The sequence below is a fragment of the Neomonachus schauinslandi genome, chromosome 15 (genome assembly GCF_002201575.2).
Source record: "Neomonachus schauinslandi chromosome 15, ASM220157v2, whole genome shotgun sequence".
Lineage (NCBI taxonomy): Eukaryota > Metazoa > Chordata > Mammalia > Carnivora > Phocidae > Neomonachus > Neomonachus schauinslandi.
Genome location: NC_058417.1, coordinates 41505511 through 41521157, shown reverse-complemented (window position 1 = coordinate 41521157; position 15647 = coordinate 41505511). Strand labels below are relative to the sequence as shown.

Below are 15647 nucleotides of genomic sequence, written 5' to 3'. Positions count from 1 at the left end.
TAATTTGTTGTTGTTTACAATAATGGAACAATTCTGTAATACCTGATTTTCAAGAAAACAATGTATCATGAGCATCTTTCAGGTCAATACAGACATATATAATTTTTAGTGTCTGTATGGTATTCTGCTGAGTGGATGTACACTAGTTTCTTTACCAATCCCCTACTGATGGCTATTTAGGTTGTTTCCAACTTTTCACATCATTATAAACAACCTCTTTCCGTCTATACTTATTTTTGAACACAATGCTTATTTCCCTAGAATAGTTTTTGTTAGTGAAATGACTGGGTCATTGACAAACTGTCTAGGTTTGACCACATATATTCATATTGGGTCCTAAGGGGAGGTGTAGAGGAGGAGGGCGTCAGTCAGGAACCGGAAATCTTCCTTTTGAAGGCCTTGAACTGTTACAGCCATACTCTGGCCTTCCCCAGTCTTTTCTTTCCCTGGCATGGATGCAGTGCGTGCGGTGGCATCTGGTGGGTTCGGGACCTGCCCCAGCCATCCGCCCCCAGCCCAGCCCCCTAGATGGGGCCTCCGCAGCCCTCGCAGTCCCTAGGAATCCATCCCCAGTTGCCCTCCCCCATCGCGGGAGGACGTGTTAGGGAGAAGCTCAGGCAGGCAACGATTGCACCATCCACAGTTTGAAAAGGAAGTCGAGGAAGCGCAGGGAGGCAAGTCGACTGTCCCAAAGGCCAGGGCCCAGCAGCCAGGCCGGGTCCGCTGCGGCGCTCCTTCCCTCACTACTCGCTGGGCTCGGATCTCCTGTCTTCCACCCCCTCCCCAGCCCAACCCTTCGCTGCTTGCCGGCCCTTTAAGAAGTTGTCACGGTGGCGCTGCTGGCCCCGCCCGGCGGGGAGGGCCGAGAAGGAGGGGCGGAGTTGGTGGTGGCTGAAGCTGGGGGGGGGGGGGGCGCGCTGGGTCTATTTTTAGCTCTGGGTCGGGTCACGTGACGGGAGTGACGTCTCCGAATGTTGTTGTTGGTGGCGGCGGCGAGCGGAGCCGGAGGAGCCGCCGCAAAGATGGAGGAGCCGTCGAGGAGGCGCTGCCGCTGCTGCCGCCGCCGCTGCTGCCGCCGCCGCCCGCGAAGCCGGAGCTCGAGCCGCAGGGGGTGAGCGCGCCGCACCACCCCAGATCCCATCTCCCCCGGGGCCCCGCGACGCGAGGCGGCGCCCCGTCCTCCTGCCGTCGCTGCCCGCGGGCTCCCCGCGCGCGCGCCGCGCTCCGCGCCCCCCTTCCTTTCTCCCGGCGCCCGGTGCCAGCCGGCGCCCCCCCGCCCCCCCCCGGGAGCATCGCCAGCCCGGGAGCCGGGCCTCGGGGTTATTGCGCGCGCCCCTCCACGCCCCTCCTGTGCAGGGGCACATTCCCTGCAGGTGAGGGAGGGGCCCACCTTCCGGCGACCCGCACCCTCAAACGGCCCGGAGACCGGTGGGGGCTGCCTGATTTGCCCCCTCCCGGGCGGCGCATGTTGCGTTGCAGAGCGATTTGAGCCCTGCACCCGGATTCTGTGCAGACCCCTCTTCGCTGGACACTCCTTTCTTGGTAGTCCGAGGTGAGAGGCGCTGCCCACCCCGCAGCGCTTCCACCCAGACCTAAGAACACATCCTTGGTTTTGTGTCCTTGACTTCCGTGCGTGAGGAGGGGGCCTGCGGGCCCACCTTACTTCTCGCTCCCTTTATTCTCACCCCCTCCCCCGTGAGGCGTTACTGCGTTTGTTTCCACCCTCTTCTCCGGCTGACACCCCGGACGGAGCCAGGGAGAGATGAAATCTCTCCTCCTTCTCTGGGGTGGATACCCCCCATTTTTAATCCCGGGTCTGTATCTCATAAAGGCAGGGACGCTGCTTGTGCTTTTTAACTTGAGGGAGGCTGCTTCTCTACCCCACCCTTCTCTGGGGCCCGGGGGAAGATGAGCGCTGGCTGGGTGATAAGTAATTAATTTGGGAGTCTGGTTGTTGTGTGTGTGTGGGGGAGAAGTGGGGAAGGTGGGGGTGCCCCATTTGGGGGAAGAGGTGACCACCTGATACCCCCACCGTTGATCTTCTGAAACGAGGTGTGTCCCCCAAGAGGAAGGATAGCAGCTGCAGTTACTTTTGAGGGGATGCTCAAGAGACCCACCGCTCTGACGGTGACCACTGTGCTTCTGGGACCTGGAATTCGTTTTGGTGATTGGAGGTGATGATGGTGATGATTGGGTTCACCTGGGAGGAGAGGAGGGTCCCAGATGGGAGGAACAAAAGGAGGCAGACGATGGGAGATCCAGGAGTCTTGGCTAGAGGCACTCCTGACCAGACTGCCCTGCAGGGCTGGAGCCGGGGGCTGGGTCTTGCCCTGGGCCCCTTCAGGTGCAGAGGACAGAGGCAGAGAGGGTCCTCAGTTGGAGTTCCAGACACCAGGGCCCCTGAGATGAGGGGGAATAAGTTGAGAGGCTGGGCTGGGCTGGGCTGGGCTGGGCTGGGCTGGGCTGTGGATGGTGGGTGAGCCATGTTGGGGGCTGCCTGCCTCTTCATTCTGGTCTTCTCTCCTTCCTCTCCCTCTAAACACAAAGCTTGGGAGATCTTAGTTTGCCCCTGCCCCCTTTTTGAATCCTCTCTTTGCTCTGTCTCCCCTTGGAGTTAAATCTGGCCTCTGTTTTGACAGGGCAGGTAGGGGTCTTTCTGAGTTAGAGGGGTGGGCCCCCAGTATCCCCACTCTGTCCTGTATGCATGCCAGGGACCAGAGGGACAGAGACCAGGTGCACGTTTCTTGGGGGCAAGGATGGAGAACGTGTTACCCCTGTGTCAGCCCCCTGTGCCAGCCTCCCTTTCCTCCCCAGTATGTCCTCCGGAGTAGCTGGGCCCAGTAATGGGGGTGGGGGGCAGCAGTATCACATGCCCCACCCACTCCAAGTAGCTGCAGAGACAAAGGTTTGCTTTCCCTTCCTTAGGGGTGGCATCTTAGCCGTGTGTTTAGAAATGGGGCCTGGGGATGGGGGGTGTAGTTTGTGTTTCTACAGAAGGGGGAGGGGGATCAGCTATAGGAGCTTGGGAGGGAGTGCAGTCGGTGCCGAAGTACCAGCTGCTCTTTAATAATTAATTCTTCCTACTCACATCCCTTTGAGGAGGGATGTCTGGAACACAGCATCAGGCTCAGCCAGCCTGCTAGAGGACGCACTCCTGTTGGGGGGGGAGAGACTGCGGGGGGGTGGGGGGCGGTTCTTGGCATTTTTGGAGCACTGTCGCTTGCTCATGAATGAAAACCTGATGCAGCCCATGAGGGGGCCTATTGTAGTCGACTTGGGCTAATTAAACTTTCTCTGCCTTTCTTCTCCCCTACCCCACCTCACCCCAGCCCTGGCCCCAGCCCTATTTTGAATGGGGGACCCTGTCTGGTAGTGCTGGGGAAGGGGTATGGGTCTGCCTGAGGTTTTAGGGCAAACAGACCCGGTCTTCTGCCCTCTGCCTCCACCTCCTCCCTCCCTCCCCTCTCATCCCCCCCCCTTTTTTTTTTCTAGAAATAGCAGCCTCCTCCATCTGGCTTGTGCAGATGCCTAGAGCTGCGTCTGAGCAGACAAACAGAAATGGGCCGATTGCAAAAATGAATTTGTCAGCCTGGTGCCTTTTTTCCTTTCCTGTTATCTCCCCCTTCCCTTAGTTTGGGGCCTGGACATCCAAGTGCCTCCTGGTTCTGATAATCCTGGGCTTCTGGTGGCCCACCCTGGGGGAGGCACAAGGTGGTGGGAGCTCTTGGAGGCCCGCCTGGCAAAGTGATCTGCCATGGTCCAGTCAGGAGGGGTCGAGATGAGAGGTCTTTTGTGCCTTGGGATGGGATGTGTGGGTTTGCAGCTCTCTGATGAGGTCTTTGCAACAGATCTCTGATTCTAGGCAATCTCAGGTTCCCAGGGTTTGGTTCAGACCACTCCCTGGGCCATCTGTGACCTGGGGAGGGGACCCCAGGCTGCAGTGCTCAGGACTGGGGAGAAGGCTGCCTGGTGATGCTGGAGTCCAGGTTCCAGAGAGGCCCTCAAAGGGACACCTGACTCCCTAGGAATTCTGAGGGAGTTTTTGAGGGACAGATACCTGCAGGGCAGTACTGTGAACTTGTGGCCTTTGGGTCCTTACGTTGCTCCATGTCTCCCTTACTTGTCTGCCCTTCTCCTCCCACTCTCTGCCAGAGTTTTTATTACTCACGAATGGGGTGGGGGTGGGGTTTGCCCTGCCTCCTCTGGTCTAGCCATGAGCTTGTGGGGGGAGGTACACCCGGTTTCCGTCATTCCATGCCATCCTGGCTGGAGGTCTGACCATAAGAGCTGATGGGATGGGGACTGGGCTCGGGGGGCGGGGGGGGGGGGTCTGCCTACTTATGATGTCATGGAAGCCAGGCTGCTCACTGGTTTGGCATCTACATGTACTGTCATCCAGCAACGACACTGCTCTTGGCCCCTGACTGCCCACTGAGGCCCTGCTATAACTATAGGCAACAGTGGAATTGTTGCAACAGAGGAGGGACCAAATAACCAGGTTTTAACCATCCCCCTGTCCTTTTTCCCCTTCATGCCCCACCCCAGACAAGAATCTGTGCCTGTCCTGATCAGGCAGTGAACTCTGCTTTGTTTCCCGGAGAGGCCCCTGTTTACTCAGGAGGCTTGATAGATTGGCAGACACCCTCTGCAGGGGGACGGGGGCCCAGGGGTCCTGCTGCATCCTGCAGGGTGAGGAGGAATGTGGCCTGATTGAGTCCTGAGCCAAATGGAGTTCTGGGAGCCCCTCCCTTCCTCTTCTCTCCAAGGGGTGAAGATGATGGGGGCTCAGAGTTGATCTTAAGTTCCATTTTTGTACTATTGAGGCTCTGCCCCTTCTGAGTGCCCTGCTGTGGAGGCGCCTTTCACTAAGGAGATGGGCTGGGCCACTCAGGCTGCTGGGCATCGTGGGAATTTCTGAACCTGTATTCCCCAGCCCACGGGAAAGGGTGTGAGCAGGACTGGGCGCCAGCCCTGGGGTGGGCACGGGCTGAGCTGCCTGCCCACGCGCGCCCTGCCAGGGCACCAACAGCCCCACCTGCCACATTCCTGAGCCTGGCCTGAGCCCCGCACAGCCTCTTTTGTCCTTGCCCCACACCTGTGCCTGCCAGGAGCCGTTCAGCGCCTTCACTCTGCCTCCTTCCAACTCCCCGTCTGAGTGCACCTTTCTCCAGCTATAGAGGCCAAACCTTGTGTGTGAGGTCTTCCGTGTGTGTGTGTGTGTGTGTGTGTGTGGGTGTGTGGGTGTGTGTGTGTGTGTGTATCTTCAGGTTCCTGTGTCCCAGCCATGCCTGACTCCCTGGCTACTGGCTCCAAATGGACCGCACTCCTGGGAATCCTTGATGAGAACACAAGGCTTACTGAGAATTAATCCTGCCAGGAGGTGGGGCTGTCCAGGGGGCAGAGCTGATTGCCCGTCCCTGGCTGGGGCAGCAGGGTCAGGGCTTACGCATCTAGCTCCTTTCAGCCTCACTGGATCACTCCTGCCACCTCGCTTTCACTCGGTATTGGAGGGCCTGCCTTCATTTGGAAGAGAATGAATGAGGTCATGTCTGGGGTGGATCATGGGCCTTTTAGGGATGGGCCCAGGTGGGTGCCTGTGTAGCGTCTGAGGCTTGAAGACTAACCATGGGGCCGGAGGGAGGTGAGGAGCTGAAGGAGTGAGGACAGGTTGGCAAACTCACGGTCCTATAATACTGGGACATTCTCCGTTACTGTATTGGTCTGGGCAAACCTACTGTCGGGGCCTTTGTACAAACTGGGAAAAGGTATCCTTTATTCTGGGTGGTCTCAGCCTGGATGACCCCTGGCTTGGCAGGCAGAGCCCAGGCTGGTTTTCAGACCAACTTGCACAGGGCACAACCTGTCCAACAGACACAAAGCCCTGGGCTTGGGCCCTGGACCCCGGTCCGGGGAGTGCTGGATGTGGGGTGTGTCTCTGCCTTTCCAAATTCCTGGAAACAGCATGGGTTATGGGTAGAAGAGAGGCGGTTACCTTCTTCCCTGGACCCGTTGTTGAACGGGGGAGACCAAGACAGAAGCATATCATGGTTCCAGAGTTGGGTGGCCCAGGGCTTAGGGAGGAGGGAGAAAGTGACACTCGGCCTGAGAGTCCCTGCTCAGGCAGCTGGGGCCGGGATACCAGTTTCTCCCTTACCTTTTGCCAGGGACTCCAGCCCCGCATCTCCCCACTGCCACAGAGTTCAAATCTCTGTGCTTTTCTCTTTTCGTGGACACCCAGTCCCACATCAGGCACCCATGTAGGTCTGTAAGGTCTCCCCACCTGGGAGTGGACACTGTCACCTGAAAAGGAGTTTGGGTGTGGCTCCTGTAGCCATTTCCCTTTCCTTGAGTGCTGGCAGCCTGAGCAGTTAGAGAAGAAGCCAGGGTCTGGCCAGCACTGCTGCTTTCCTCTGCACCCCCCCCCCGCCCCCGGAGCAGGTGTCCCTCCTTCTCTCCCCCAGGTGTAAACCAACAAGCCCCGAGGTCTCCCTCAACTCTCTCAGATCCCTGAGCCGGGGGCCTCTAACCCTGCTCCGTCTCTCCCCAGGGATGCCGTTCTGAGTGCCTGACTGCCTCGCCCCGAAGGATGGCCTCTGATGGGCATTAGAGGCACAGCCGCCCCGGGCTCCTGTCCCGTCCGTCTGTCTGTTACCGTCTGTCTCTCTTGACATCACCGCAGCTCCACCCCCTCCCATCCCAGCCCCCAACGCCAGCTTCCTGTGGGCCCAGAGCCGGCATGAACTCTCCCACCGAGTCGGGTAAGAGCTGGGAGGCCAGAGAAGGGCACCCTGGGGTGGTTTTGGCTACAGTGGGCTGGGTGAGTTTCTAGGCCAGGCCAGCTGACCTTCGGGGTCTTGAGCTGTAAGGGAACGAGGGGGTCAGGACTGGAGAAGCATTTCGAGAAAAGGACCAAGGCAAACCTGAAGTTACTGACCGAGGGCTAGAGCTGGAAACTGATGGGCTCACGGTCCGGCCTGGCCCCGGGAGGACACGGGTCCGACTCTGTCCCCATGCCTGCCCTCTCAGTCTCAACTCGGGGGCCTGCAGTTCCAGTTCGGCCCGGCCCCGTTTGCCAAGACAGGCAGGCCTGAGAGGGGGTGTGTGTCCCTGAATGTGTCTGGGCCGGCCGGGGATGATGTTGAAGGGTTTCCTACAATAGCTGAATGCAGCTTCCTTTTTGTGGTGGTTGCTTCTCTTCCTGGTGGAGAGTTTCTCTCCATTCCATGCTTTTTTCTTAGGGGATATTTGAAGGGCCTTTGGCCTCAGCCTTTGTTGGGATGTGTGGTCCTGGGATGGGAGGGTGTGCTGGCACGTTGCTAGGGGAATCTCGGCTCTCCTTTGAGTCTGGGTAGACGACCCCTTCTCTTCTTGGGCCCTGGACATGGTGGATTCCTAATCTGGGGACTTTGACTCTGCGATGTCCTATTCCCCTCTGCTCCTAGGGGGCTGCCTGGTGCTGCCGGATATAGTCTATGGGTGGGAGTCCAGGCAGCTTTATGTCTGGGTGGGTCTGGGTGTATGCCTTTGAGGATGTGTCCAAGTGGCCTGAGCCGGACCCTCCGGAGTTTCCCAGGAGGGTCATGGGTCAGTGTGGTCAGAGTAGTAACTGCCTTCTCCCCCTGGCTGGCTCCTTCTGCACAGTCTTGGAGGGTCTGAGTCCATCTTGTTCAGCTTTAACCCACCACGGCCCAGCCTAACCCCCACGTCTTCTTCTGTAGGGGTAGAGGGATATTTTCACTTCTTTTAGGGATAGGGGAACTAGGATTTAGAGAACCCATTTGCAGGATGGCAGTGGCATCGGGGCGGGGGGCGGGGGGGGCTCGGCCATCCAGCCTGCCTCCCATTTCATTGCTTGTCCGCAGTTTGCCGGACCTGATGGTTTCTCATGCGGGGACCCAGTGCTGGCGCTCCATGGCTGAGGTCCTGACTAGGGTCCTGGAGGTTCCAGGGAAGCTGGAAGCTGGTGGGATTGTTTGACTTTGTGCTGTTTGTTTTGGTCAAGGTTGCGGCCCCTCCCCTTTGTCTCTCCAGCGTGGTGGACTCAGGGCTCGGGCTGCAGGCAGAGTGGAGTGCCAGCTACTGAGGGCTGGACCCTTAAGACCCTCCAGGTCAGCTTGGCCTGATGAGCCCCCTCCTGCAGGGTTTGCAGTCCCCCTTCAGAGCCTCCCGCCTCTGTCCTTGCCTTCGTTCAACCTGGAGGGGCTGCGGCAGGAGTTAGACGTGGAGGTGCTGGGGGGTGGGCTGTCAAGCTCTGACTTCCTGCTTCCTCTTCCGGGGCTGGGCTGGCCAAGGGAAGGGAGAGGTCTGGTGGGTGCTCCCCAGTCCCTGGCCCACCTCAGCCGGACACTGGCAGCGGTGCCAACGGCCCCTTTCCTCTGAGCTACTATGCTGACCTGTCTAGGGGCCACCTGCAGTCACACCGAGCCTGGGTCAGACCGTGGGCCAAGGGACCAGAAACTGCCCAGAGGCACCTGATGATGGCTTGGGAAGGGCATTTCCCAGCTTTGGGATTTTATTCCCTTACAGTAAAAGGCTACAATAATCCATCTTGGCTAGATGAGGTCACTAGATTACCTTTCCAGATGCTGGTGGTCCAAGTTCCTCTTGCAGCCACTTCTGTCAGGGCTGGCGGGAGTGTGGTGGTAGATGGAGGTGTCCACCGGCCGCTCGGGAGCCAGGCAGCCTGGGAGGGGCTGCAGAGCCAGGCCAGGAGGGGCCTCAGGAGTGGGGCTTACAGAGCTGGCCTCACCTCCTGGCTGGCTTTCCCGCTCCCCCCAGCAGGGGGAGATGCTGTCTTCCCATGTTTGGGAAGGAGGGAGAGGAGGAGGGGGCCAGATACCAGGAACGGCATTTGTGGAGAAGCCTGGGAGCTGGGATCCTTGCTTGGGGGCATCCCCCGGCGGCTCTTCCCTTCCAGTTTTCCTGGGGCTCCAGGGCTGCCTCTCCTTGTGGAGGAAGAGCTGCTCTGGGCCAGGGAGATGGCCAGCTTCCCCACAGCTCTCCTTTTTGAGGGCATCTGGGCATCTCAGAGTGGCATCTGGGCTGGGGCTGCTGGTGCCCAGCACCTGGCACAAGCCTGGAAACCACATGCCTTTGGACTCCATAGAAGTAAAATGAAACTGTAGTCAGGCAGGTGGGTGTTCACTTTGCCGTGGATACCCTGAAGGGAGCCCCAGGAAGAGTGTGGGGCCCCGGGGCCAGGGAGAGAGGTGGGAGTGATGAGGATGGGCAGTCCCCAGGACCTGGGTGCCCTGGCCCCTGAGCACCTCGCACCCTCTCCTGAATCCCCGAGACTCGCTCCTCTTTCCTCAGGGCACGGAACAGCACTGTTCCCTGGCTCCCTCAAGTTCTCTCAGCGTGGGAGCTTTCCCATTTGGCAAGCCCTTGAGCATCCCCACCATGCCCAACCCTGAGCTCAGCCTGTGGGGAAACAGAAGAAAAATAGAAGATGGTCCATCCCTGCCCTCCTAGCATACGAGTTAGTGAGAGAGAAGGTCCTGGGTGAGGGGCGGCAGGCGGGGAGAGCAGTTTACTTCTGGGGCTCACCACTCCTCCCCGGGGAGTGGGAGCTGATTGACTTACCTCTGGGCTGGGCTGAACGCCAGCATTTGACCTGATTTGCCTCTTTTGCAGTCTTGGGAGTACAGGCAGAGGCCATTGATCGGGCTACCTCTGCTTCCCTGACGAGGCCACCCCCTGGTGTCTGGTTTCTCTTCAGGCCAAAGGGGGCTCGAGGAGTGAGGCTTTCTTTCTTTTTCTGGAACTGGTCATTTCTGCTCCCCTCAGTGGGAGGGAGGGACTGACAGAAGCTGCCTGCCTCCTGTTTGGGCTCGGCCTGGCCAGGCTGGAGGAACTGGCCTGGGACCTGGGACCTAGGCCTGCTCTGATCTCTGCCCTATCCTCTGTGCCATTGCCCAGGAGGAGGGCAAGAGTGAGGCCCGCCGTGGGAGTCAGTTTGGATGGCGACAGGGCCCCAGGAGGAGGCGGCCAGGTTCCTTAGCCCCAGCGTGGGAGGGGAGACAAGCTTCATGACCACACCTGCCTGCCCAGCACCTCCCAGCACGCTCCACACTTCCTCTCCTTCCCTTTCCCAGGAAGGAGGGAGGGAAGGCAGCTGCCCCCTCTGGGTGACCAGAGAAACTGGGGCATGGGTGTGGGGTGGAGCCAGGAACCTCGGCGTCCTGCCTCCCAGCCTCGGGCTCATGCTCTGCCTCTAAGCCCCCGGGGAAGGCAGGCAGCCAGCCCCGAGGAGGAGAAAGTGGGTCAGTGCAGGCGTGGGGCGGGGGGTCTGGGAAGTGGACTCCTGGCGTCCCTTCTCCACTTAGATGCCCTCTGGTGCACCTGTGCTCACTGTAGATTGGGATCTGCTCCACCCTCCTCTTCCCCGCTTCATCAGTCGAAAGGGATCGAAGGCTCAGATGGGATAGTCAGAGGCAGGGTCCCCCCTGAGGGATGTGAAAGAGGCCAAAGTAGGTGTTCACGTTTTTCCGGGACTTGGTTTCAGACGAGAGGGTACAGGCAGCACCTCGCACAGAACCTGGCACATGGCGGCTCCCGGGTGGTGCTGATAGGCTCCAGCATGATGGGGCGCAAAGGGCAGGAGAAAACTGGAGGGCAGGCAGGCCTGATGTCTCTGGGGCCCCGGGGCAGCTGGCACCCTCTGCTCTACCCAGGGCGCTCCTGAGCCAGCCCTTGGATTTTTATTGTGCACAAAGGAGACTTGCTTTTTACTGTTAGGTCAGGGCCTTTTCCCAACCTTTTGTGCCCAGGAAATGGGAGCCTGGAAGAGCTCAAGGAGCCAGCTTTGGGCTCTTCCCCTCCTCCAGATTTACAGGGTTAGGAGGCCTGAGGCCAGCCTCTGAGGAAGGGAATGAGGTCATTGTGGCCTGGAGGGGATGCTGCTTGCTCCCAGTGCAGTTCACGCACCCTCTGCTCGGTGGGTGCTCTGGAAGGTTTGTGGGATGACACATAGGAGAGATGGATGGCTTGGGACGGAGAAGACAAGTGAACCACAAGGAGAGGGGCTATAAAGCAGGAAGGATTGAGGGTTAGACGTTGGGAAGACCTTGTTGTATCACTTGAATCTCAGAGGGAAAGAAGACACTTGTCCCCACCCCAGGCCTCGTCTTTAATTCCCCTGGAGGATTCTGGGAAGTGCATCGAGGATTGTCTGGCTGTCTGACACTTTGCTTCCCACTTCATGCTGTTCCTGGCAATCCTAACAGTGCTGGGAAGTGCCCCGAGCCCCAGGCTCTGGCCACCTCTGAGTGCCCAATCTCCTGGGTGCTCCCTATCTTCCCTTAGCAAGGAGTTCTCTTTTCTTGGGTGTCTGGCTGCGCCAGGTTCTGGGGGCCCTGCTTTTGAGTCATTGTAACTGACGACTTCCTCTCCTCCAGAACAGGGCTCCCCTACCACACTCTCCTGTGCCTGGGGCAGGCAGAGAGAGCCAGGACAGGGCTAGCCAGCCCTGCTGGTTGCTCCCAGCGTGGGTGGGTGGAGTCCTAAGCTGGGAGGGGCTGCTGCCCCTGGCTTTCTGGGGCTGCCTTGAGTCTGCTGCCCATCACCCCTCTGGGGGGACCTTGGTCTTCTCTTCCCTTCCTCTTCAGAGAGTCTGGTTGGCCAGGATGAGGTTGGAGCAGGAGATGGTGAATGAGGTCCCGAGGCCCACCCTGGGGTATCTCCCAACTCCAAACCCCTGTGGGGAGCACTGCTCCATCACCATTTTTCTAGAGTCTACCCTGGCAGAGAAGCTGACGCTCCAGATCTTTGTTCAGATCCTGTTTCCCATCCCCCACCCCACCGTACATCTTATTGTATAGGATCAGCTAAATCTAAGATCAGCCCACGTCTGCCACCCCCCCCCCCCGTCCCTGTGCTCCCCGACCTGAGGGCAGGAGGCCCCTTTGCCGTCCTCCCTGCCTGGCCAAAGCCGGCTGGGAAGATGGGCCGCAGGAGCTATGGCTACCGTGTCCTTGGTTGGCCAGCTCCACCAGGGCTCCCGATAGGAGGGTGAGGTCATCCAGTCCAGGGAGAGGACAGGTGTCCCTGGCTCCATGCCTGGAGTTGGGGGCAAGGAGGGGCCAGGAGGGGGCTCCAAAATAGCAACCGTGACATCAGGAAGGGGGAGGGGGACCCAGACCCAGGAATAACCAGGCTATTAAAAGGCTCCAGTGAGGTCAGGGGGCCAAGTGGGATCTCTGTACCAGTGGGAGGCACAACCTGAGGAGGAGGGACGAGCCAGCAGTGGGCAGGGTAGGCGGGCGTCCCCGGTCCTCGTGGTGCACTAGCCCGAGGTCCCATCAGGGCCCCAGGAGCATGGGCTGCTGTGCCAGGCCTGGAGCTGGGAGGGAAGGGCTGGCTCCTGGCAGCTTTGTGAGTCTTTATTAGAGGGGCTCTAGCCTCGTGTCTGTGTCTCCCGGGGTGCTGGGGGTCATCTTACCTGTTCATGGAAACCCTGGGGTAGCTTCATGTGTTCCTTTGTGTAGGAGGCAGTGGGCTGTGGTGGTTAGCACTCAGACTGGAGCCTCAGACATCCCGGCCTTACCATTTAAGCAGCCGTATGACCTAGAGTGAGTGACTGCATCTCTCTGCCTCAGTTTCCCCACCTGCACCTATCTCCTGAGGTCATCGTGCAGAGTAAACGAGGTGACGTATGTGCTGCTGCTGGTGTCGCACCTGGCACGTTGCCAGGGAGGAGCTGCGTGTGCTCCCACAGTGGGCAGGTGCTCCCTGGTCCCCTTCCGTGGTTAGGGCCAAGGCCTGTCCGGGAAGACTCCCCCTGGTCCCTGGAAGGAAGCTGAGCAGCCCCTGGAGGCGACACCCCAAGTGGGTAGGAGGGAGCTGCCATTGAGCTGCTGCTCAGGGGTCTCCCTTCTGGTTGAGGGGGTGGGGAGGCACCTTCCAGCTCTGAGGGAGGACGGAAGTTAAATCAACTTCCATCTGGCTGTTAGGAGGACTCCAGGGAAGATGTGAGGTTAGGCCAGGTGGCCCTGTCTGCCACCCTCTCCCAGACCCTTCTGGTTTCTTTACCTGCTCTGATGGCGAGAGGGAACGTAAGAGATGGAATCTGGCTTTTGGGTCTCCAGCCCCTCGCCTGCCAAGAATAGCACCAGAGCTACTCCCAGACACATGGGTGCTCTGGCCTGTGCCCTTCCCCGGCCCAGCCTCTGGCCACCCGGCTCTGTGGCCTTGGCCCTGAGTGCGGGCCCTCCCCTGTTCCCATCCCCCTGCCTGACGCTTCCTCCCCGGGGTGGAACGCGCCTCCCCCCCCACCCCATGGGGCCTCCGCCAGGCCCGGGCTCCTGGCAGCCAGCCGGCGGCTCCCTGAGCATGCTCCACCTATTTATAGCCAGGGCCCTCCCCCAACTGCTATTTCAGTCTCCTGCCAGCTGCCGGCGGCTCACTCGGGAAGGAGGAGCAGGGAGCCAGGCCCAGAGCTGTCACCCAGGGCTGGGAGGGAACACAGAGAGCCCGCCTGCCTGCTGAGCTCCCCTTCCTGTCCCCTGAGCGCGCAGCCATATACCCCAGCTCCTGGGAGCTGGGGAAAGGCCAGCGGTCCGATGCCCCTCTAGAGGAGAGCTGGGCCTATAGCTCCGGGGCCTCCTGGCTCCTCCTGCTGCCAGGAGTGCCCAGGCCGGATGAGGCGCCTCCCCATAGCCCGGGTCCCAGCGGCAGTGGCCTAAGGGAGCCCCTGAGCAGTGAGGGCCCCGCCCGACCACCTTTCCTTTGGCTGACTCGCGCCTCCGGCGGCCCCCTCCCTGGCATGCTGCTGGTGCCCAAGGCTCAGGGGCTCGTGGAGATGCTGCAGACCATCTATGAGACGGAATCCTGTTTCTCAGCAGATGGGATGTCAGGCCGGGAACCATCCTTGGAAATCCTGCCTCGGACCCCTCTACACGGCATCCCTGTGGCAGGTAAGTGCCTCGGTGTCCCCGCTTGCCCTCTGCTATCGGGCATCCTTGTCCCCGGGGCTGAGCATCTGGCTCCAGGCATCGCCCAGGTGGGGTCCTGCCTAGATCTTTGTGGAGGGCTTTGTTGAGAATATGGGCGGTCAGGGCTGCCATGCTCACTGAGGTGGGCTTCCCTGCTCTCCTTGGCCCGAACCTGCCTTCCCGCCATGCCCTGCAGCTGCACTCTGCTGCAGTCTTGAGTCTCTTTGGCCTCTGGCAGGGTTGGCATAAGCTGCTGGGGGCTGTGGATTACTGGAGGATCCTGGCCTAGTTGGCACTGTGGTCGGAGGGGAGGAAGTGGGTCAGTGACCTGCCTCCCAGTGGCCCTCTCCCCAGGTCTGGGCAGGGGACTAAGCTGTAGCTGTGTGTCTGCAAGAATAAAGGCTACCCCAGCTCCTTTCGGCTGGGTCCTTGGGGGCACATGGCTTCTGCAAGTCCCCGCTCAGGAGTTCCTGGAGGATCAGATGCAATGAGGTTGTGGTAGGGGTAGGTGGAGGCCGGCAGCTGGGATGCCGGGGGTCCTGGCTCCCGTAGCTCCCCCATCTCTCTTTCCCTGAAGCCTTGGTTTCATCCCATCTCATGATGCTGAAGGAATGTTACTCCGCTTCATTTGGGCTTGAGGACCCCCTAGTCCTGCCCCCTTCTCAGCAGGGACATTTTTGGCTCTTGGCTGGGGGTGGGGTCCCCCAGAGCTGGGCCCCGCCCTCCCTGCCTCCCAGGAACCTGTTGGCAGCATCAGGCCTTTCTGGCACAGGCTTCCCACCGGGCCGGCACCACAAGATGCTTCTTCGCGGGAGGGGCCTGCTGGAGCCATGCCCGCTTGGCCCCTCCTGGCAGTGGCTGGGTGCTTGGGTGTGGGTGTCTGTGTGCCTATGTATTGGGAGTCTTTGCCTCTGGATACGTGGGTGTGGGTCCCAAGCTTTGGATTGGAAGGGGGGAGCTGTGTGCCTGTGCAGGTACCTGTGATTTGGCTCTAACCTGTCCAGGGATAAGGTTGCAGTGGACTAAGATATGTCAGAGGATGAATGTTTTGGGACATTTTGGAAAGTCCTTGGAATAAGGCCTGCCGTCTGCCTGGGCAATGATGCCAACAGAGTCTCCTAGGGTAGGGGCATAACCCTAGGAGCCAGCCCTGCAGGCCTGCCCACACAGGCCCCTGGGATGGGGGCCTAACCTTGGGGACTGGCCGTGCAGGGGACTGACCCCATCCCCCGGGAGGAAGTGTAAACCCAGAGGACTGCTCTAGCCCTGGTCTGGTGGAGCTGGTGGCTCTGTGAGGACCCTGCCTGCTGACCCTTGCCCCGAAGCCTCTGAGAGTCAGGCTGGTCCCCTGGAGGGCAAAGGACTGACTGTGGAGCATTGCTTGCAGGCCGCTCTCCCCCATCAGGCAGATGCCACATCGGTCCACCCATCCTGCCCTTTCCCCCCTGCTGTCCCTTGCCTCCAGGCAGCGGCTGGCAGTTGGCCTGAAGTTGCCTCCTCAGCATGTTCTCTTACCTTCTTTCGAGTTAGACCCCAGAACCCTTGCAGGCTGGAACCCTGCTGTTCTCATCCCTTCCCTAAGGCTGCCTGTCCCTGCACAGGCCTCCCCCGTGCCAGCCCCTCTCTCCAGATCCCCGTGCCCCCCCCCCCCGACCCCCCCCCTTCCCACCCCCTCCCCCCCACCGACCAGAAGGCCGGAGGCGGGGGGGCACGGGG

At 60.0% G+C, this 15647-nt stretch overlaps 2 protein-coding genes across 7 annotated transcripts in view; one reads left to right on the top strand and one right to left on the bottom strand.

The window, feature by feature from the left end:
• Positions 1 to 1141, bottom strand: part of HROB (homologous recombination factor with OB-fold) — a 31079-nt gene extending 29938 nt beyond the window's left edge. The window contains exon 1 of the mRNA XM_021681737.1: positions 950 to 1141. Within this exon, the coding sequence (XP_021537412.1) occupies positions 950 to 1141 (192 nt within the window). The remainder of the gene's footprint in view (positions 1 to 949) is intronic.
• HDAC5 (histone deacetylase 5) overlaps positions 973 to 15647 on the top strand; it is a 41089-nt gene continuing 26414 nt past the window's right edge. For 3 of the 6 annotated variants that reach the window (XM_021681777.1, XM_021681774.1, XM_044921916.1), the window contains exon 1: positions 13718 to 13913. In XM_021681777.1, the coding sequence (XP_021537452.1) occupies positions 13763 to 13913 (151 nt within the window). In that variant the 5' untranslated portion in view covers positions 13718 to 13762. Of the gene's footprint in view, positions 1112 to 6547; positions 6759 to 12531; positions 12570 to 13717; positions 13914 to 15647 lie in introns of those variants that run through there. The other 3 variants (XM_021681776.1, XM_021681775.2, XM_021681778.2) reach the window with 3 other exon arrangements.